At 39.2% G+C, this 22,178-nt stretch overlaps 1 protein-coding gene across 1 annotated transcript; it reads right to left on the bottom strand.

Moving 5' to 3' along the window:
• Window positions 1-15,406: 15,406 nt before the first annotated feature.
• LOC122411280 (uncharacterized) lies at window positions 15,407-17,481 on the bottom strand. The gene is made up of 3 exons (XM_043419997.1): window positions 16,455-17,481; window positions 16,275-16,375; window positions 15,407-16,202 (listed from the first exon to the last, which is right to left on the bottom strand). Exons 1-3 carry the CDS (start codon window positions 16,984-16,986, stop codon window positions 15,792-15,794), a joined length of 1,044 nt encoding a protein of 347 aa, XP_043275932.1. The 5' UTR covers window positions 16,987-17,481; the 3' UTR covers window positions 15,407-15,791.
• Window positions 17,482-22,178: the final 4,697 nt, after the last annotated feature.

The raw sequence follows: 22,178 nt of genomic DNA, 5'->3' as shown, positions 1-22,178 counted from the left end.
GTTTTTTAAAATTTATTTGAATTCGTTTACACACAACCATCCACCTCTTTCTTTAATGTAATTACACAACATAGAATTTCTGTTTGGAAAGAACGTTTTAGAGGTTATAATGAACGAACGTTTTTTTTCTCATTGTTATTATTATTATTATTCAACACTAATTAGTCACGTCATTAATAATATCGATTCCTTCCACTTTTCAATAACCACTTTTATTTTTCTACACTCTGCACGCAACAGCACTCCGGCGGTCATAACCTCAAACGTCAACATGACGCGAAATCTCGCAAATTTGCTATCTATGTATATATTACGATATCGAAGTAGAACAGATAATTCTTAATTTTCACGACACACATTATTCACGTTTTCACTTCTCAATATTTTACTCACTCCCAGTACACTGTATGAGATCAATTAATCCACTTTTGAGGTTTTATTTATTATAGATATTATTGTCGTGAATTGGGCTCGAAACTTATTGAAACTTCTTTTATGAAAAAAATAAAATTGATTATATCCACTGCTATTTCCAATAATGTTTTATTTATTTAAACGAAATTTTCAAATCTTGCACCGTTGATCCACGGGGCTACGATCGCAATCACTTTATAATAACATAACAGACGATAACAGACGGTATACAAGAAAACATTGAGGACTATCAGAAACTTTCTCATCGGCGATTGGTCGAGACGAATAGATTCTCACCGGTGATTGGTTATGATGGGCATCAAGAAGCCCTTGTATGTATCGGTCTGAACCCATATACGGATACGTCAGCTGCGTAAATGTGTTAGTACTTTTTGCATAATCTTGAGCCCTTGCAAAGTTTTTTCTCAGCAATTACGCCACCGATCATGCTGATTTTGGGCGAAATCGAAAGAGAATTTCTTAATTAGCTGAAAGTTCCATTTTCAAATTGCGACATAACTCCAGAGCTTCGCAATTCAAGAAAATGTCATGTCGATTTTACCCCCACCACCGCGAATCGTTTTATTCAGAGATAATATAGTCTCGGCGAGAGCCTCGGGCCAGTAGACGACAGGGCTGTCAATGTACTTGTCCCGAGACTCTACCGAGTCTCTTGATCGTGCTCTTTACAAGCAGCGTACAGCGCGTTTATACCAGAATCACCACGAGCAAGACGTTTGATCAATTTCGTACCATGTCCACAATATTGATAGCCCGGTAGATGTAGTTCCACGGGGAGATTGTTGATTATACTGTTTGCCAAACCTTTACCAGGTTTATCATGTAGAATCCTCACTCTGCAGTTGTTACAACTCGACTGACTATTCCAACATTATAAAGTTGCATTTATATGATTTTTTCAATCAGTCGCACGCGAGATGAAGAAACAAGTTTCGAGCGGTCAACTCCCCATGATAAATTTCGATGAATTTATTGTCGGAGCGGGTAGTGTGAAGAAGCGTCGTGGAAACTTACTACCTAACAGCATTCGAGCCGTATTTTGTGGCCCCTCGAATTGTGGAAAAACGAATGCCTTACTCACGCTCCTAATACATCCAAATGGTTTGAGATTTGAGAATATATATCTATACTCAAAATCGATGAAGCAGCCAAAATACCGATTGCTCGAGCAAATGCTTAATCCTGTGGAAGGATTGGAATTTTTTTAATTTAACGAGCATGAACAAGTTGTGGCACCTAGTGAAGCTCGCCCAAACTCCATATTCATTATTGACGATATAGCGTGTGAGAAACACGACAATGTGAGAGCATTTTTTTCCATGGGAAGACACGAGATTGTGGATAGTTTTTATCTCTGTCAGACGTACACTCGTATTCCGAAACATTTCGTGAGAGACAATGCAAATATTATAGTGCTATTCAAGCAAGATGATATGAACCTCAAACATGTATATAATGATCATGTTAATACGGATATGACTTATGCAAGTTTCAAAAAAATGTGTGTCAAGTGTTGGAAATCGGACAAGTATGGATTCATCACGATTGACAAGGACAGTGAATTGAATGCTGGAAGATATAGAAGGGGATTTGATTCTTTCCTCACTGTCGATGATGATGATGATAAATAATTGTTCCCCGGGATTTTACAAGACAGTCTAAAGTCTGACTTACTCGTGTCAACATGAAGCGCAAAGAAATTTTAAAGGAGACGGCTGTATTGAGTGAACTTGCCAAGGCGAGTGATGCAATCAGACGAAAACATCGAATGTTGAAAAGTGGACGTGATAGTGCTCAGCAGAAAATACAAGATGTGTTTAAATCGATTGTAGAACCGTTAGAGGAGTTAGTTTCATATACGAAAAAACCGAAAATTAAGAATGAACGTGTGAATGTTAAGACGGAGGAGGAGGAGGAGGAGGCTGAGGAGGAGAAGTCTCCAAATTTTGGAGAAAATAGCATGCAGCAAGATATTTCTTTCAAAGATGATATTTGGCATGATGCAATTACTGATGAGAATGTCGGTGTACCCTTAACTAAAAATAATGATAATAATAATGATGTTCATGAAGAGCTTGATGATGATGATGACGATGATGACGATAATTTGGAATCATCTGAGGATGTTGATAATTTGATACGTGAATATTTGGGTCTACTGCGTAGTAATAACAAAACAAGATTAGATGGAGTACGAAATCTCGCTCAAAACAGATTAATGATTGGTGATTCACCAATTCATTTCGAACCCGATCATATAGTGGTTGGAGATGAAAAGTATCCCAAAAGTATTGGCTTAGTCGAACTGTTGTTTAAAAAAGAACCCGAACTCAAATATGTAACACCAAATGACTTGGAGAAATATCAGAAAATTGTCATCACAACGAATGCTGAAAAAAAATTTTACAAACGCACGGGTGCAGTACGTCAGGATAAGAATAGTAAATTTAAAAATGATATATCCCAAATGCTCGGTAGCAACGATAAGAAGGGTGGTGCTCTGCCCAAGTATAAGGTAGCACGAAAGCATACCTCTGTCGACTATGTTCATTGGGATGATCCGAATGAACTAGTGGATCGTCTTCGCTTATTGCTCGCATCGCAAGCTGCTGGAAATTCATCACATTCGAATGGAATTATATCGATTATCGAGGAGTTGCGTGAAGCTGAAATCATTTATTAACATGTGATGGCTTGCTTTCATCCACATTCCCAACATGAGCGTCGATGTGTTTGGACGAAAATTGAGTAGACGTGGTGCAGGTCCTCCGGGTAAACCAGGTGCTGGATTCAAAATTACATCAGACGGTCATTACGACTTGGAACGAAAATGACTGAGCAACGTTGGCGAGCCAGTAAATGCTCGAGATGTTGTAACACTCGGTGCATTCAGCAAACACATTCATTATACAAGGTGTCCCATTTTAATCTTACACCTGACTTTTCTCGGAAAATATTGCTCGGATCAAATATTGTGTGGAACAAAACTTTTAGGGGTTGAAGGGGGACGTTTGATAAAAATTGGTTTGTGGATCCAAAATTCAAAATGGCGGCGTTAGAATGGCCGACATGTTTTTTTCGAATGGAAACTGTGACGTGACATTTTGAGCCACGCCACTCGTACGGTTCCGTGTCGACCAGTGGACCGGATTTACGGTCCTACTTGACCGACGCACGCCGACTCACGGGGCTGGACCGATCGGAGACTCAACTGGCGCAGAGGCGTAGTATTTTAGTTGGTTTTAGTTTATTAAGTAGGATTCTGTCTCTTCGACGAAACGCATGTAATTTCATCACGTAACCCGCGAAAACGTGTGAACGCGGTCGAGAGTGTGTCGAGAGAGGAGACTGAGAGAGTTAGAGCCTAATAATTGAATCGTATAATTTTCTTGTTATTGCCCTTTGGCCCATTTCACCCCACGTCGTTGCCCTCGCGCGGAAAACGCGCTAGCGTTTCAGCACTGTTCGTAAAAATATCTTTCTGGGTTAAATCGCGTGCTCGAGTGCGGATCCGTATTCCGGGTTTAGTCATCGAAATCTGTGAGTGGGTGTCAAGGACTAGCGCCGGAAAAAGGCCCATTGTCAGTGGCCGCCCGCTAGTCCTCCTACCGTAGCAATCAAGAGTTGCAACCCCACCATCGTATCCTTGGGAACCGCGGTCCGAGTCAAATCGGCGCCTCGTCTAATGGGGTTCGGGTTCGTTTCCGAGTTGGAGGTGCTGAATTTCCTGGTGGTTTAAGAGTGGGCCCACCGTGGATTCAGGGACGCTTGGATTCATGAGGGAGGCCTCCCCTCTTTCCGGAGACGAACGCCGGATGGCCCTAGAGGAAGGCGACCAAGGAACGATCATTTGGAAGGACCTGTACTCGAGCGCGGGGTTTGAGAACCGTATCAGCCACATCGATCCTCGTTCGCTGGATCGGAGTGGGGATAACATTCCAACGCAATACGCAAAGAACTCCGAAATACCACGTGAGGCGTGAGAACGAGAGAAATAGAGAATAATCCAGTGCTGGGACGCGGGCGCGTGGCCCTTCGTGGGGGGTAATGAGTGGTGGGGATAGCGCGAATTCGGGAGCTCTTGCCTACGAACGAGGCGAGGGATCACCAGTCTACGATCGATAACCGGTGCCGTGAGTCAAGTGTAAGTGCCCTTTTGGATTACCTTGCTGGTCTTGGCTGATTCGGAGGAACTCTCGGTGAGCTCGTTCCTCTTTTTCTCCATTGTCGTGTTCGACCCCGTGATTCTCCAATTATTTGTCGTTTTCCTCTAGAATTACTGTGGCGTTTGTTATATTTTCTTTGGCGAGCCACGCGATCATGATCTGTTGCGATAGTCTCGCGTTCATCTCCGCGTGGCAATAATTATGAGTTTGGAGAATCACGGGGGAGGACAATCACGATCCGAATCGGTCCCTCTTTATTCTTAATTATTTCAATACTATTCAAATATTTTGTGTGAGAATTTTGCGGGTATGGTACGATGAATATTGCGTCGTACTTTTCCCCGATTTTGTAGTATCGTGTTTGCGAACCACCGGGTTCGCCTCAGTCTCTCTCTCAGCGCGCGCTCAAGGCCAGCGTCGTCCTCGCGTGTTTACCTTTTTTCTGGCGCTTCGCGCTCGCCGCGCGGGCTATCTCCAAGCCGATTTCGTTATCTTATGCTCCGGCGTATTATGTTCTACATTTTTCGTGGTCGAGAATCCCTGGCGAAACATTATTACCTCGTCGGGATTTATTCTTTTGCGTGCGATTATTACGTTATTATATTTTCTGTTGTAAATGGAATTCGTCAAGTTGCCTACAAGCCACGACGTACCGCTGCTTACCTATCCGTTTCGGACTACCTCGCAGCGGTGATTCCATATTTTTTTTTGTCGGGTTTGATTATTTTGCGTGCGATCATTACGCTATTATATTTTCTGTTGTAAATGGAATTCGTCAAGTTGCCTACAAGCCACGACGTACCGCTGCTTACCTATCCGTTTCGGACTACCTCGCAGCGGTGATTCCATATTTTTCTTTGTCGGGTTTGATTATTTTGCGTGCGATCATTACGCTATTATATTTTTTGTTGTAAATGGAATTCGTCAAGTTGCCTACAAGCCACGACGTACCGCTGCTTACCTATCCGTTTCGGACTACCTCGCCGCGGTGATTCCATACTTTCGCTATCGCGATTTATTTCTCTCGCGTGCGATTACTGCGTCATTATGTCATATTAATTTTGTGTAAATGGAGGCGTCAAGTTGCCTACAAGCCACGACGCGCCGCTGCTTACCTATCCAGCTTGGACTACCTCGCAGCGGCGACTCCGGATTTTCTTTAGCGGAACTTCTTTCCTCGTGTACGGCTGATCCGATAGCCGATCTCGTTTCTTTATTATTTTATTTATCGATTCGCTCGGAGCCAATTTTGTTATTATTTCCTGTATTATTGTTTGCGAGTCACGACTACCTCCGACTAATAAACCGCATTTTTAAGTTGAAATAATTACGCGTTGGGTATCTCTTTTGGACCTTTTATGTTACCCCGTGTTGTTACTCTCATCTTGGGCCAGCCTCTCTACCACTTCGTACCTCAGTTGGAGCTGAGTAGCCGGACCGTCCTCGGTCACCTGTGTCGGGTGGCTCGGAAGGTCGTATTGGGCGAGGTAGGGCGAAAAATAAGTCGGTATTCCGACGGTACCTCGGTACCTGGCGCCCAGCCCGACCTCGCCGGTACGCCGCCACCCTGTAGCGGGTCAGGTGAGTCGAGAAGGGACAGGTTGGACCCTTTGCGGGGAAAAATCTCGTTACAAAACATAACTTTTTTTCATCACCAAACAATTTTTCAGCGCAAAACCAACAACTTTTGTTGGAAAAATTTTTTGATTAAGTTTATATTTTTTAAGTGAGAACATCATTTTCAACTATTTTAGAGGTATCCAGGATGCACCGCGAAGAGATCTTTAACGTACCAAGTGCAAGTGCGTTTGCGTGTGCGTCTGCATATGCGTGCATACGTGGAGGTGCATGTGTGTGTGTTTTTTATTTTCATTTTATTTTTCAACTTTTTTTAAAAAGAGGGGCATGCAATGCCTTTATGCCCATAGGTACGAGCTCACAAGGGTTAGGTCTCTGCGGTTCGTCACTACCGCAGTATTTTCGGACTCCAAACCCTCCTCGTGAGTGTACTCTGATCCCTCCCTAGAGATGTTCAAAGATCGCTCCATTCATGTTTAAACCAGAGATCGGCATCAATAATTTTTTTGCCACTAATTTTGATAATTATTGTCAATTGATTAAAAATCAGTAATTATTTCAAGTTACATTATCAATTGAACAAATAATTAGAAATTGATAGAAACTTTATTGCCAAATGACGATTCATTTTTTAATTGATGGAGGAGATAATACCAATTGACGAAAAATTTCCAATTGATGGAGAAGATATTGTCAATTGACCAACCAATTTCCAATTGATGGAGGAGATATTACCAATTGACGAAAAATTTCCAATTGAGGGAGGGGATATTGCCAATTGGCCAACCAATTTTCAATTGATGGAGGAGATATTGCCAGTTGACTAAAATTTTTCAATTGATCCAGAATGTTCTGTCAATTGACCATATAAAGTCCAATTCTAGAAAAATTTTTGGCCAATTGGTGGATCGTCCATTGGCGATCCGGGCGATACCAACGCCTGATTTAAGCATACATAGAATGCGATACTTCCGTGATCATCTTCTACGACGCTTAGTTCGACGGCTCGATGGTTTTCTATATCTAGCTCGACGGGTCCATAGATTTCGATGTCTAGATATATTTCTCCATGGTTTTCGATGTCCAGACATATTGCTCCGTGGTTTTCGAAGTATAGGTCGACGGGTCCATGGTTTCCGATGTCTAGGTCGAAGGATCCATGGTTTTCGATGTCTAGGTTTATTTCATCATGGTTTAGGATGTCTAGGTATATTTCTTCATGGTTTTCGATGTCTCGGTATACTTCTCCATGGTTTTCGATGTCCAGGAATATTGCTTTATGGTTTTCGATGTCTAGGTATAGTTTTCCATGGTTTTTCATGTCTCGGTATATATCTCCCTGGTTCTCGACGTCTAGGTATATTTATTCATGGTTTTACATGTCTCGGTGGACGGCTTCATGGTTTTCAATGTCTAGGTATACTTCATTATCGAAAACCATGAAAAACTATGCCAAGACATCGAAAACCATGGAGGAATATACCTAGACATCGAAAACCATCGAGAAATATACTTAGAGACCGAAAACCATGGATCCGTCGACCTAGACATCGAAAACCATGGCGCCGTCGACCTAGACATCGAAAAATCATGGCGCCGCCGACCTAGAGATCGAAAATCATGGAGTCTTCGACCTAGACATCGAAAACCATGGCGTCGTCGACCTAGACATGATAAACCATGGCACCGTCGACCTAGACATCGAAAACCATGGAGCCGGCGACCTAGACATCGAAAATCATGGAGTCTTCGACCTAGACATCGAAAACCATGGCGCCGCCGACCTAGAGATCGAAAATCATGGAGTCATCGATCTAGACATCAAAAACCATGGCGTCGTCGACCTAGACATCGAAAACCATGGCGCCGTAAACCTGGACATCGAAAACCATGGAGCCGTCGACCTAGACATCATAAACCATGGCACCGTCGACCTAGACATCGAAAACTATGGAGCCGGCGACCTAGACATCGAAAACCATGGCGCCGTCGACCTAGAGATCGAAAATCATGGAATCTTCGACCTAGACATTGAAAACCATGGAGTCGTCGACCTAGACATCAAAAACCATGGCGTCGTCGACCTAGACATTATAAACCATGGCGCCGTCGACCTAGCATCGAAAACAATGAAACCGGCGACCTAGACATCGAAAACCATGGCGCCGTAAACCTGGACATCGAAAACCATGGAGCCGTCGACCTAGAGATCGAAAATCATGGAGTCTTCGACCTAGACATCGAAAACCATGGCGTCGTCGACCTAGACATGATAAACCATGGCACCGTCGACCTAGACATCGAAAACCATGGAGCCGGCGACCTAGACATCGAAAATCATGGAGTCTTCGACCTAGACATCGAAAACCATGGCGCCGCCGACCTAGAGATCGAAAATCATGGAGTCTTCGACCTAGACATCGAAAACCATGGAGTCATCGATCTAGACATCAAAAACCATGGCGTCGTCGACCTAGACATCGAAAACCATGGCGCCGTAAACCTGGACATCGAAAACCATGGAGCCGTCGACCTAGACATCATAAACCATGGCACCGTCGACCTAGACATCGAAAACTATGGAGCCGGCGACCTAGACATCGAAAACCATGGCGCCGTCGACCTAGAGATCGAAAATCATGGAATCTTCGACCTAGACATTGAAAACCATGGAGTCGTCGACCTAGACATCAAAAACCATGGCGTCGTCGACCTAGACATTATAAACCATGGCGCCGTCGACCTAGCATCGAAAACAATGAAACCGGCGACCTAGACATCGAAAACCATGGCGCCGTAAACCTGGACATCGAAAACCATGGAGCCGTCGACCTAGAGATCGAAAACTATGGCGCCGTAAACCTGGACATCGAAAACCATGGACCCGTCGAGCTAGATATAGAAAACCATCGAGCCGTCGATCTAAGCGTCGAAGAAGATGCTCACGGACGTATCGCATTCTATGTATGCGTAAATCAGGCCCTGGTATCGCCCGGATCGCCAATGGATGATCCACCAATTGGCCAAACATTTTTCTAGAATTTAATTTCATATGGTTAATTGACAGAACGCTTTAGATCAATAGAAAAATTTTCATTTGGCAATATCTCCTCCATTCAATGGATATTGGTTGGTCAATTGGCAATAACTCCTCCACCAATTGGAAATTTTTCATCAATTGGTAATATCTCCTCCATCAATTGGAAATTGGTCTGTCAATTGACAATATCTTCTCAATCAATTGGAAATTTTTCGTCAATTGGTAATATCTTCTCCATTAATTAGAAAATGGTTAATCAACTGACAATGTAATTTGTAATAATTAATGATTTTTAATCAATTGATAATAATAATTTTTGCAATGTGCATTTTTGATCAATTTAAAAATGAAAAATGAAAAATTTTTTTTTGCCGATCTCTGGTTTAAACATGCCTGAACTCTTCTCTCAAAACCATCAACTGTGCGTAGGAGAACATCTCTCGGGATCGCACGGCAGGCAGTTCTTATCCGCTCCTTCATGTTCTCTCGTGTTGTTGGAGCTTGACGATAGACACAAAAAGAAATCAGGAGACGTAAGATCTGGTAACCTTGGAGGCCAATTTACAGGACCGTCTCGACCAATCCACCGTTGACCAAATGTTATATCCAGATGATTTCGAACAACATGAGCCCAGTGAGCGGGTGCACCGTCTTGCTGAAACCACATCTGTTGACGTGTTTCCAAATCCAGATCTTCTAGCAAAAGAGGCAGTTTATTTTGTAGAAAATCAAGGTAACGGACAGAGTTCACATTTCCCACGAAAAAATGGGGACCTATTAATTGCCCGTTTACAATACCACACCATACGTTCAAACTCCATCGATGCTGGTGATCGATCTGTCTCAACCAATGTGGATTCCGATCAGACCAATACCGAAAGTTCCATCGGTTCACTTGACCACGGTTGTTGAAAGTGGATTCATCACTGAACATAACGTATCAAAAAAAGTTCCTTGATCGCTCGATTTGTCTCAACGCCCACCGACAAAACGCCACCCTTCGCAACGGATCTGGATTAGGAGTGTCTTGGTGGAACTGTAGTCGGTACGGGTGAAGTTTCGCACCTCTCAATACACGGTGCACTGTCGATTTGGGAAACCCCAGTCGTTCCGAGATCACTTTGGCACTCAAATGAGGATCAATTGCTATAATGGCTAAAATAACCATGTTTCGGGCTTCATGCAATTCACCAAAATTATTGACGTTTGGGAAATGTCAACGGTGGCGGATCATCCGACCTGCCCTCGCTCGCTGCTCAAGGGTTCGGATTGTCTGCCGTGATGGGTGACGACGATCAGGATATTCACGTCGATACAAATTTTCAGCTCGGAAGTAATTGCCCCGACACCTCCCTAAAATAAGGAGCATATCAACGATTTCGATGGGACTGAAATCAGCCATTGTTGCTAATTTTCAGAATTTTCCTGTATTTTAAGAACTTTTAAAAATTTCGAGAATCAAGAATTTTTCTCTGATTTCAGAACCTTTACAAATTTTCGATTTCGTCTCTTGCTAGTGGCTGCGGAGTCAGAAGATAAACGTTTCAATCAATTTTTCATCCGTGGGCGATCACAATGACTTCTAAAATAAAAAATTCTTCTCTGATTTACAACTCAAAAGTAGGCGTAAGTCTCGTTTACGTGAACTTATCTTTAAGCGTAAGCCTCGCTTGCGTGTACTTATCTTTAAGCGTAAGCCTTGCTTACGATTAAAGGTAAGTTCACTTTGTAAGAGATTAAAGAAAACATCATTGGTAGTACTGACGTAGTTCTCTTACTTTAGAGTTTTAAATCAGAGAAGAATTTTTTATTTTAGAAATCATTGTGATCGCCCGCGGACGAAAAATTGATTGAAACGTTTATCATCTGACTCCGCAGCCATTAGCAAGAGACGAAATCGAAAATTTGTAAAGGTTCTGAAATCAGAGAAAAATTCTTGATTCTCGAAATGTTTAAAAGTTCTTAAATTAGAGGAAAATTCTGAAAATTAGCAACAATGGCTGATTTCAGTCCCAACGAAATCGTTGATATGCTCCTTACACGCAAACGCACTTGCACTTGGTACGTTAAAGATCTCTTCGCGGTGCATCCTGAATACCTCTAAAATAGTTGAAAATGATGTTCTCACTTAAAAAATATGAACTTGATCAAAAAATTTTTCCAACAAAAGTTGTTGGTTTTGCGCTGAAAAATTTTTTGGTGATGAAAAAAAGTTATGTTTCTATTCGAAAAAAAACATGTCGGCCCTTCTAACGCCGCCATTTTGAATTTTGGATCCACAAACCAATTTTTATCATACGTCCCCCTTCAACCCCTAAAAGTTTTGTTCCACACAATATTTGATCCGAGCAATATTTTCCGAGAAAAGTCAGGTGTAAGATTAAAATGAGACACCCTGTATAACTCATAGTGTGACTCATACAACGAATCAAAAGTGTTAATCGAATGTGGCGGCTGCAGAAAATCGTGTGAGAACCGAGCTCGCCCATCTCCGTGAAAAAATTGATAATATAAAGAGAGAAATCTCAGAACTTCATGATGATATGAAGCTTTTACGAGATCATCTAATGATAAGTCAGTGAAAAGTCCTCCAGACTCTTATCTTCTGCAATTGATGAGGACCGTGGGGGAGAAGAAAAAATGAGTGAAAAGAAGCTTGCGGTGGTTGAAGAACTGCATAAGCCAGCTCGGCGGAATTATTCACGTCGACATGTGGATATACGTGGCCTGGATGAGACGTGGCAAGCTGATCTTGTAGATATGTCTGCATATGCACAACACAACTCCAACCATAAATTCCTCCTCACCGTCATCGATATATTCTCCAAATTCGCCTGGGCCGCACCGTTGAAGAGTAAAAGTGGAAAAGATGTGAGTGCTGCAATGGAGTCGATTCTCAGCAAAGGACGCATACCGAAAAATCTTCACGTCGATCGAGGAAAAGAATTTTCTAATACGAACTTAAAGGCTTTGATGAAAAAGTTTAACATACACTTGTATTCTACATTTAGCAACCTGAAAGTATCAATTTGTGAGCGCTTCAATCGTACACTTAAAAATAAAATGTGGATTCAATTTAGTTTTCGCGGAAACTGGAAATGCATCGATATTCTCGATACATTAGTTATAAAATATAATGACCTAGGAAAAAAAAAGGTTGGGACAAGTACATTGAAGGTCCCTCGTTTGCTGATAATTCCATCCATAAAAAAAACTTGAAAAAAATTTTTTTTTTTAATTGTAAAAAAAATTATTTTACATAAAAAAATACAGAACAATTCGAAAAAAATTTCTCAAATCTTGAAAAAACATTATCTTTAAAAATAACTAATCTATAACTATTTTTTAAAGTGTCAAAAGAATCAAATAACAAGTAAAAAATAAAAAACCGAAAAATCGTGCTTGAAATCATTTTCGAAACCGATGCCTCATTCTTCTTATTTGATTCAAACAGCTAAATCAATTGAAAAAAATTCCATCTAATTTACGTGCAGCATTAAAATTTATGATATCAATCGGTGGACAAGTATTTTATTAGTAACTTCAAATTTTGACATTATTAAATTGTTCTAAGAAGCTTTTAAATCGAAAAAAAATGACATGAAAGCTAGTCATTTGTTACTCTATGGTGGCAGAGACTTATAAGAAAATCGATTCTTCTCAGACTTTCAGGATCCTCTGGTATTATTCACAAAATTCGACGTCGATTGGATCGATCCAAATTATGTTTAAATATGTGTAAAAAATACTTGTCCGGCCCATCACTATTCATTTAATAAAAAATCAATCATAAAAAAACGAAATTGTACGGCAGAATCTGGTTAAAAATTTGTTGAAGTGCGATTCATTATTAATTTAATATTCTTAATAATAGTATAAGTTAGTTCTTATTCCGAATGGAATTCGTTCGCTGGAAGAATAAGTGGGAAGTAAAAATTGCCGCTATTGAATATAAACTGGAGAGTTATTTTGGAAGCTAGAACATATATAGTATGTACAATTTTTTTCATTTATCGATGCACAATAATATCCCTTGTATATTGCGAAACAATTTGTTTCCGTTTTTTATTAAATTAGTGCAATTAAGTAACAATTACTTGAAGATCATTCTCTCAATTCCCTCTGCATGAATACTTGTGACTCATCAGTTCTAGACAAGCCCTGATTTTTATTTGGATAAACAATTTGAACGGAAAGTGATGGGCCGGACAAGTACTTTTAACACATATTTAAACATAATTTGGATCGATCCAATCGACGTCGAATTTTATGAATAATACCAGAGGATCCTGAAAGTCTGAGAAGAATCGATTTTCTTATAAGTCTCTGCCACCATAGAGTAACAAATGACTAGCTTTCATGTCATTTTTTTTCGATTTAAAAGCTTCTTAGAACAATTTAATAATGTCAAAATTTGAAGTTACTAATAAAATACTTGTCCACCGATTGATATCATAAATTTTAATGCTGCACGTAAATTAGATGGAATTTTTTTCAATTGATTTAGCTGTTCGAATCAAATAAGAAGAATAAGGCATTGGTTTCGAAAATGATTTCAAACACGATTTTTCGGTTTTTTATTTTTTACTTGTTATTTGATTCTTTTGACACTTTAAAAAATAGATATGCATTAGTTATTTTTAAAGATAATGTTTTTTTAAGATTTGAGAAATTTTTTTCGAATTGTTCTGTATTTTTTTTTGTAAAATAATTTTCTTTACAATTAAAAAAAAAAAATTTTTCAAGTTTTTTTTATGGATGGAATTATCAGCAAACGAGGGACCTTCAATGTACTTGTCCCAACCTTTTTTTTCCTAGGGGAAGTTTATGGTTTGATATCACGTCTTTTTTCTCAAAAGTTCCTTATTTATGTTCAGATGACTGTAGGATTTTAGGTTAAATTTCTATGAATTATTTATGATTTTCGGCTTATAACGTTGGTTTTCACAAAAAAAGACCTATTTTTCGTCAAAATTGTACTGGAAATATTTCGTCACCTATCTGTCCTTGGCCTTTGGCGATTTTTTCCAAGTCTTCATACCAAGAAAGGACTGACGTAAAGATTTCCTTAATAGAACAGATTTTATTTATCCCTTTTCTTCAAAATTCAAATGAAAGATAGATCAAAGTCAAGACACGAAAAATCCAACAGATTTGCCCACTTTAAATGTCGCTTTTGCATTCTGAATCTAGAGATTTCATTTCATCCAAAACGTGCCCCCAATGAAATATATTTCCAAAGTTTGCAAGTGGCCGCTGAGGTCCAATTATCCAGTTTGATAGTTGCTGAAAAAAAGTACCCGAAAACTTCTAACATTTATTATGCCAGAACTCAAAGCAGCAAAAAAAACTAAGCGAACATAATTCAACAGAGCAACAGAATTCAAAGACGTTTAAGGAGGTCGTAGCAGAAGGTCAATTATTAGACACAATATTAAATTTTAAATATGTTGTGGATTGAACTCTCGATTTTCATCTGGAAAAAATTTGGAGCAGCTTATCGACAATCAAAGCAAGAAATTAAATTCCAAAATACGTTACTTTAACCCGTTGTCTGATGACGTCACCCTTCGGATCTTATTTCGATCGTATATTTCATGCATTTAGATATTAGATAGCCATAAAATTTTGATCCCCAGTTATAAACGAATAATCAGGGATTAATTTCGTAGCATAAAAAAAACGGGTTATCGAATTAGTTTTTTCGATTTTTTTAGTTGAAGTTGCAGAAAACGAAATAACCTCGTTGAGCCGTTCGATCGGTCCGCGCTGAAAAATTCTTAGAGTGAGCTGGCAACGCTGCATACTCTCAAAAGCCGTAACATAACCTACGATAGGCTTTGCTGGTCAAATGTGCGATCACGGGCATGCGAATGAACAGTTTAACTAAGATCGTAACCGTTTAATACCAGTTTATTTACAAACGAAAAAGTGTTTGTAAATAATTTATTAATATATTCAGTGATTGAAAGTTCTTTTACGTGTCTGTGATTGTTTCAATGGAGTGAAAAAAACTGTTAAACTAGTCCGTGTAAAATTATAACAAATGCAGTTGGAAAGGAAGTAGGAAAAGATCATGCAAATAATTTTTGAATAAATTGTATTGTTGCAGAAGTTGAAATGTTTTTATTCGTTGTTTTCCATTTTTTTTACAACTTTTGCAATTATCGAAGCGTTTTTGGTCACTCGAGGTTTTCCGGATACATCCTCTGCCAATAAAATTCGTATAGCATCCTGACCACCATCAGTATAGGTTTTTTTTAATAAATCCAAACTTATGCCCACTTGAGCCATTTTTGAAATCATCCCCTTCGAAATTTCAGGTGCAAGGCCCTTCAAAGAAGCTTTCAGATTAGTTCGATGAGCTGTCAGTTGTTGTTGCCAAATAAATTTCCGTACAGAGAGAGATGATTTTCGGAAATGTTCTTCTGGGATTTTTAATGTTTCAATTAATTTTTTTAATATATTGATATCAGTCAAAGCATTATGAGCTCCATCAGCTGCTGTTCCTCCAAGAAAGTCGTTTGCTAAAGACGTCAGAGAAAAACTCTTTTTCTGGTTAGCTCGATCCTTCAGCTCATTTCTAAAAATGGGCAAAGTATCTGAGAAACCACGAGTAATCCTTTCGAATTCTTCAAGAAACCCGTATTTTTGGAGATATCGCAGAATAATGGGAGCATCAAACCTATGGGAAGTGATGGAAATGTTTCAAAATATATACTTAATGAATGTTTATGAGGAGATATTGTTTTTATGTACTTCAGTCCATTGTGAGCAACTAAAATAACTCTATTTTGAACAGAGCGCAAAAAACTCATGAATTTGTCGAATGCAACTCGAGGTGGTAGAGTAGGCAGTAACACATTATGTAAGAACAGATCGTTGTTTTCAACATGCAACCCTGTAACATTTGTTGCTTTCGGAGCTATACTTTTTGGAACCATATACACGTTGAACTCATTTTCATCATGACGTGCTGCAATCTGCAAAAGATTTATACAACTTGTACTCTATATAGTCACCACTATACGTCATTAATAATTTAGAGTGATTACCTGACATATTTCTGCCATATTTCTGCTCAGACTACTAGTTTCGAGATCGAATAAAATCAACGTTGAATCATCATCATCATCATTATCAGCAACGTTTTTTTCTGAAGTGATAATCATATACATTTGCGATAACAAACACAATAACAATAATAAATATCAAAACACTGCAATTTAACTTACGGTGCGATTGAACTAGCTGGTCGAAGGAAAACTGTGTTCCTGCTGACATTGCATATTCCGATTCGTATGTGATTCCCTCTTGTTTTTTAGCGCTAGCATTTTGAGCTGACCTCTTTTTCTTGCTAAAAAGTCGCTGTTGCTTGAAAGCAATGCTGCGTCTTTTAATAGCGTTTTTCGCCCTTTCTGCATCCTTGGCGTGCCGAAACGGTTCAGTATTTTTCCCAGGCGATAGGCAAAGTTTTTCATATACTTTGAGGATATATGATGTGCCGTAGTTTTTTTGGCAGACCGCAGCAGCTACTCTGAAGGGCATTGACTCTAAGGCACCATAGAATTTATTTTTAGGGTGTTTGCTGGCCACGATGCTGTTAAACGACTCGTTCGGTTGGGAAGAACCACAAGGTGCTAATTTATTTGCATTCTTTGCATACTTTTCGAATATAGGTGTCAATTTAGCACGTAGATTCGGATCGGTAAGTGGCTCCCCATTTGGTAATCCATTGTGGACGTAAAGAGTTTCGTTTTCCTCCATGTTCTGAGACCGACACCAATCGCCGCATAGTTTATGATCACCGTACGCATGATTGACAATGTTTAGTAACGCAACTTTTGTTTCCTCTACTTTATCCTTGTTTTGTTGCAGAGCATAGGTAAAGGCTCTAGTAAAGTAGTCAATCAGTCGTTTAGGTAGAGAAATCGCGTACAGATTGTTACTTAGGTTTTTTTTTGCGTGATTGATATCAGACCATTTTTCAATCGTGTATGTCACTTCTTGACGTATAGCCGCAATAGACGAAGCATCATCATCACCGATGAGAATTGAAATATAGACATTTTCTTCTTCCAAAAGGTGATTTTTAGCAACGAGCTTCTACCGCCATGTCAGGCTCCATAGCTTTCGAGCTTCGATCGAAATTTTTCCGACAATCATGTGACGATTTAGGATGTCCTTTCTCGCACTTTAAGCAACGCTTTGAACGGACTGCATATGATAATACTTTGCCAGTATGATATCCGATCAGTGAACCATGAGCTGAAAGAATCATTCGAAAATGTAGACTGTGCTGTTTCAATGAAATATCATACAATTAATGCGAAATTGTACCTGTCATACTATTGTAAGAACGGCCCGTACCACGTGTTTGCCATGCACCATCGAAACTGCCGATTATGCCTACTTTGTCCACACGATTTGAAATGGTAGTCCTGTCATCGCTTTTAGGTTCAGTCAAGGAATCGATGTTACCTCCGCTTTCGAATTCTTCGATGACATCCAGACGTGCAAAAACGCTGAAATGTTGTTTCAAACATTCGCCACTTTATAAATCGAAATTTTTAATGCCAACACAAATTCACAGATATGTTGATCCATCATAAAAAATCAGCCAGATCGTTGTTGAATAGTCCATTGAAGATAATGATGTTTAATGGTCATAATGGCGATTCCCAATAATCCAACGATATATGAATCCACAGGTTTTTTTTAGCACCGGAAATTGAATGGGCAGCCTCCAGTTTTTGTTGGAAGAGTGAAACACTTAAATCTGTAATGGAGATCCTGTGGATAATTTTTCTATTAGTCTTCGCTCATAAATAATTCACACTCCATCAAACACAATGAATGACATTCCAGATGGGAGGATCTTCAAAGAAAGCGCCTCGTCCGTAAAATTTTTCTTATTCGAACGAAAACAGTGCATGGATAAAAAAAAATAACAAAGCTCGATGACAATTGGATCCACAGGGAAAGCTATGAGCAGACCAGGTAACCATTACGGAGGAAAAATACACTGCAAAGATCATAGAATTATGTAGTGAATTATAGTTGATCGACTGAGGATTGAAAAAAATTGCATGCAGAGGAATACCAATTGTTAGTGGAAAAAATAGGATTTGAATTTTGCATTATTGTGACACACAGAATTTTGTATCGAATCAAATTTTTGCAGTTTTTAAAATAATTGTAATTTTTCCAACAGATTAAATTTCCACTTTCCTTATAAAGATTGTCGTATGAAATAAACTCCAATGAATTTCATTTTCATTAAAGGTTTTTCAATTTTTTTTTAAATTCCAACTTATTCACAGTTAACACATCAAACAAAACTTGAGGTTTTCTGCAACTAGACAATTTTGTTGCATTACAACAATGCCAACTCTACATTATTCAGAAAAATAGCTGAATATTTAAAATCATTGCTTAAATAGAAAAATCTTTTGTTCACCTCTCTGCATTAGATTGTTTTTCTCCAAGATGTTCCGCATTCAATAGAGGCATATCAGCGGCTTGCTGAGTTAACTTTTTTTCCATACGGATGCTCTCTATGCAACTTTCTCTAGCAAGAGATTCAATCTCAACGCCCACAAGACGTTCATATCGTTTAAGTAACGACTTGCTAATTATTGGAATATTTAGTGCCGATAGAATAATATTGATTTGTGCCTCTCCGACACCAGCATCCAAGAGAGCTACAAAATAGCAAACCAAGATAGATTACAATTTATGCCCTTGCATTTTTTCTTATAGACAAGTATTAGAATTTTTGTAAATTATTTATCAAAAGAGATAATTTTCCTTACCCACTGTAAGCTTCAAATTCACATCGAAAATCGGGTGGCCGGACGCACTGACTCGATTTTTACAACTTTGCACTTTTATTTCACAATTGCAATTGTTACAACGAATTTTGAATACTGCTGCAAGACCGATAAATTCTTCACTTTGGGTGTCTCGCAAGGAAAGTGGAAGATTGCACTGATGACACCACAACATTTCTCCGAGGCACTGTGGCTCAAAGACAAGTCTACCTCTAAAAATGTATGCGTCATCGCGCGTTGTTTCGTCGATTTTCTGTTTCTTTCTTGACGCCAAGACATTTTCTCGCCAACACTTTCTTTTTTTCGAAATAAATCTTCCTTTATCTCTTCCATGTTCTGCACGAATATTGTGTGTTTCCTCCATGACATAAAATTGATCGTTGTCAAAAGAGGTTATGTTTACACTGCCAGTATGCAGCGTTGCCAGACGCTGCATGAAAAATTCATAGACCACAACCAGCTGACGACGAGTAGTTCGATTGAGTGATTGAAAATGTGTAATTTCTTAAAATATCACCTGATGGCTCAGGATTTTTAACGTTATATTGGGGATATATAAAAAAAATAATTTCTTGGACACCATCGTATCGGAAATTCGCAGTTAAAAAAAAAAAAAATTCTATACGGTCAATTGACCACGAGGAACCGCTACGACCTCCTTAAGGTACCTGCATTGGTTTTGGAGGAAAACCATTTCAGGACAATTGAGAAATGAATTTAGAAATTCGAAAACTCACAATGGAGTAGAAAAAGGAAAATTGAAGTATTTAGAAAAGCGGAAGACTTTTGTGATGAATTTTATAGATTACATGATACGGTTGGAGTAAATGATTTGAATGATTGGCACACACGCTGCAACACAGAAATATCAAAGTTTGGAAGTATTCGCTGTATATCAGTCATACAAACTTCAATACTATTTGGAAAGGAACACTTAAAAACTTGCTGAACCAAGTTCCATTTACATATTACCATAATCAAAGATAAGGGGTGATCCGTCGCATATATATTTATCCACAGAAATTTCTGAGTTCGCAGGTATCTGCTGTGGTTCAATGTATCTGCGCAATGAGCTTCGATGACAGCAATTTCAAATCTATCCATAAATGAGCAACTGAAGACTTTTATAATGAATTTTTTACTTCATAATATAGATGTTACAGTTAGAGTCAAAATGTAAAATGAATGGCACAGTATTTAAATTGTATAGCTTGCAGATTTTTGCAGTATTTCAATGATCCGAATCTACAGCATTATAATGAAAAGTTGTCAAAAGTCATGATGTTACATTAAAATGACATAGCGCACATTGCATTCAGTAATTCTGTAAGTTTCTGGGGATGTTGGTAGGCATTATATTTGATCGCATCCAAAACTGAGCAACAGTAGACTTATCGGAATGAATTTTTATTATAATAATTCCATATTTGTAGTTTGCAAAGTGGAAATACTCAACATACATGTCATTCTATAAGTTTTGTTATCAAAATTTGTGTTTGCATACCGCATTCCTAAGATACGACTTTTCATATCATCAGCAACAAAAGCATCCAAAGGCTTTCTGGAAAAGTTTTCAAATTTATCACTTGACAGACCCAATGGGAAAAGAATAACTACACACTATACCAAGACCAGATTTTTTTTTGAACATCTAATTTACAAAATGTGCAATTCAAGATCATGGTTAGAAACCTCTCGAATCATGTTACCACAATCATCATGAAGGAGTAGAAAATCATAGGACACATATTAGGGAACGAATTAATAATATGAATCGATCCGCTGCAAACTGATGGGGTGAAAACAAGGATCGGAAAGAGCAGAGTCAAACTCAATAGGAAGCAAAATATGGGAATATTCAAAAATAATGATGACACAAGAAATAAATTAGAAAACATTTATTCGATTGGAGTTTCTCACATTATATATACTAACAGTTCCGTGTGTTCTTGTTTTATTAATTATCAACCATAATATTTCAGATCGCAAAAAGAAATCTTGACACATTATAGATTGACGAACATTTGTCCTTACAACTTCCAGACCTATTTTTGATAAACTGATTTGCCTTATTTATCTAGAGACGCGGCAGCGTCTTGACGCCAAGTATTAAAAAGAAGTTTTGTAGGCAGAGCGAGTCAAGACGACCGTGTATCTTTACTTGAGATTGGTCGATTTCCCCTGACTCTTGAATTTGAAGTGGCCATCATTTGTTGGAAATTAGTCGGATGAAAAAAATAACAGTGGGACATGATAATGTGATGTATGCGCTTGGTATGATGAAAAAATTAGATTGGTGTGACATTGGGAAAAGGGTTAAAATGCAGTTATGAAAATTAGGGGGTGCAATTTCAGGATCGAAAATTTTCTTCAACATTATATATATGTCTACTTTCCGTTCCCTTTCCATGGGTGAAAATTTGCTTATCGGGATAAATTCTTGGAATTGGAGCTCGAATTGGGTAGCAAAAAATTCTCAGAGTTCGAGCTCGAATCGGTTAGCAAAAATTCTCGGAATTGGAGCTCGAATCGGGTAGCAAAAAATTCTCGGAATTGGAACTCGAATCCTTCTGAGCTATAATCTTGGAGGTTAGACCAACAAACTCATTTATATGATAGGCATATAGAATGCCAACGCGGGCAACGGGGGTCCAGAGGGGCAGAGCCCCCTGGCGGGGGACCAGGAGGCGGAGCTCCCGGCGCCCCCCCCCCGGGGGTGGGGGGGGGGGGGGGGTCCGGGGGCCGAACCCCCCCGAATAAAGGCGAATAAAATTTTAATTTGACTATCCCAAATAATTCGTCCACTACATTGTCACCCCGCGAAAAAATGCGAAAAACTGCGAATACATAAAAACGCGCATACAGAACGACTCCACGGGTTCCGAAGGTTTATATCACGACAAATCGGTCTCATCTTAAACTTCGCATCACCGCGTGCCATGACCCAGCAGAACCACGAAAAATCGCGAATACAGAACGGGTAGGGTTCAAGAGACGCGGTAGCGGCTCGACGCCAAGTATTAAAAGGAAAAACTGCAGCGCAAAAGAAAAGCCAGCGCGAGCCCTGCCGCTACTCTTATATACGCGAATATGCCGGTTTTATGACGTCACAGAATTTTCAAATGG

Source organism: Venturia canescens, chromosome 1 (assembly GCF_019457755.1).
Source record: "Venturia canescens isolate UGA chromosome 1, ASM1945775v1, whole genome shotgun sequence".
In the NCBI taxonomy this organism is placed as follows: domain Eukaryota; kingdom Metazoa; phylum Arthropoda; class Insecta; order Hymenoptera; family Ichneumonidae; genus Venturia; species Venturia canescens.
The sequence above is the reverse complement of the archived record's forward strand: the minus strand, read 5'-3'. Positions and strand labels throughout refer to the sequence as shown.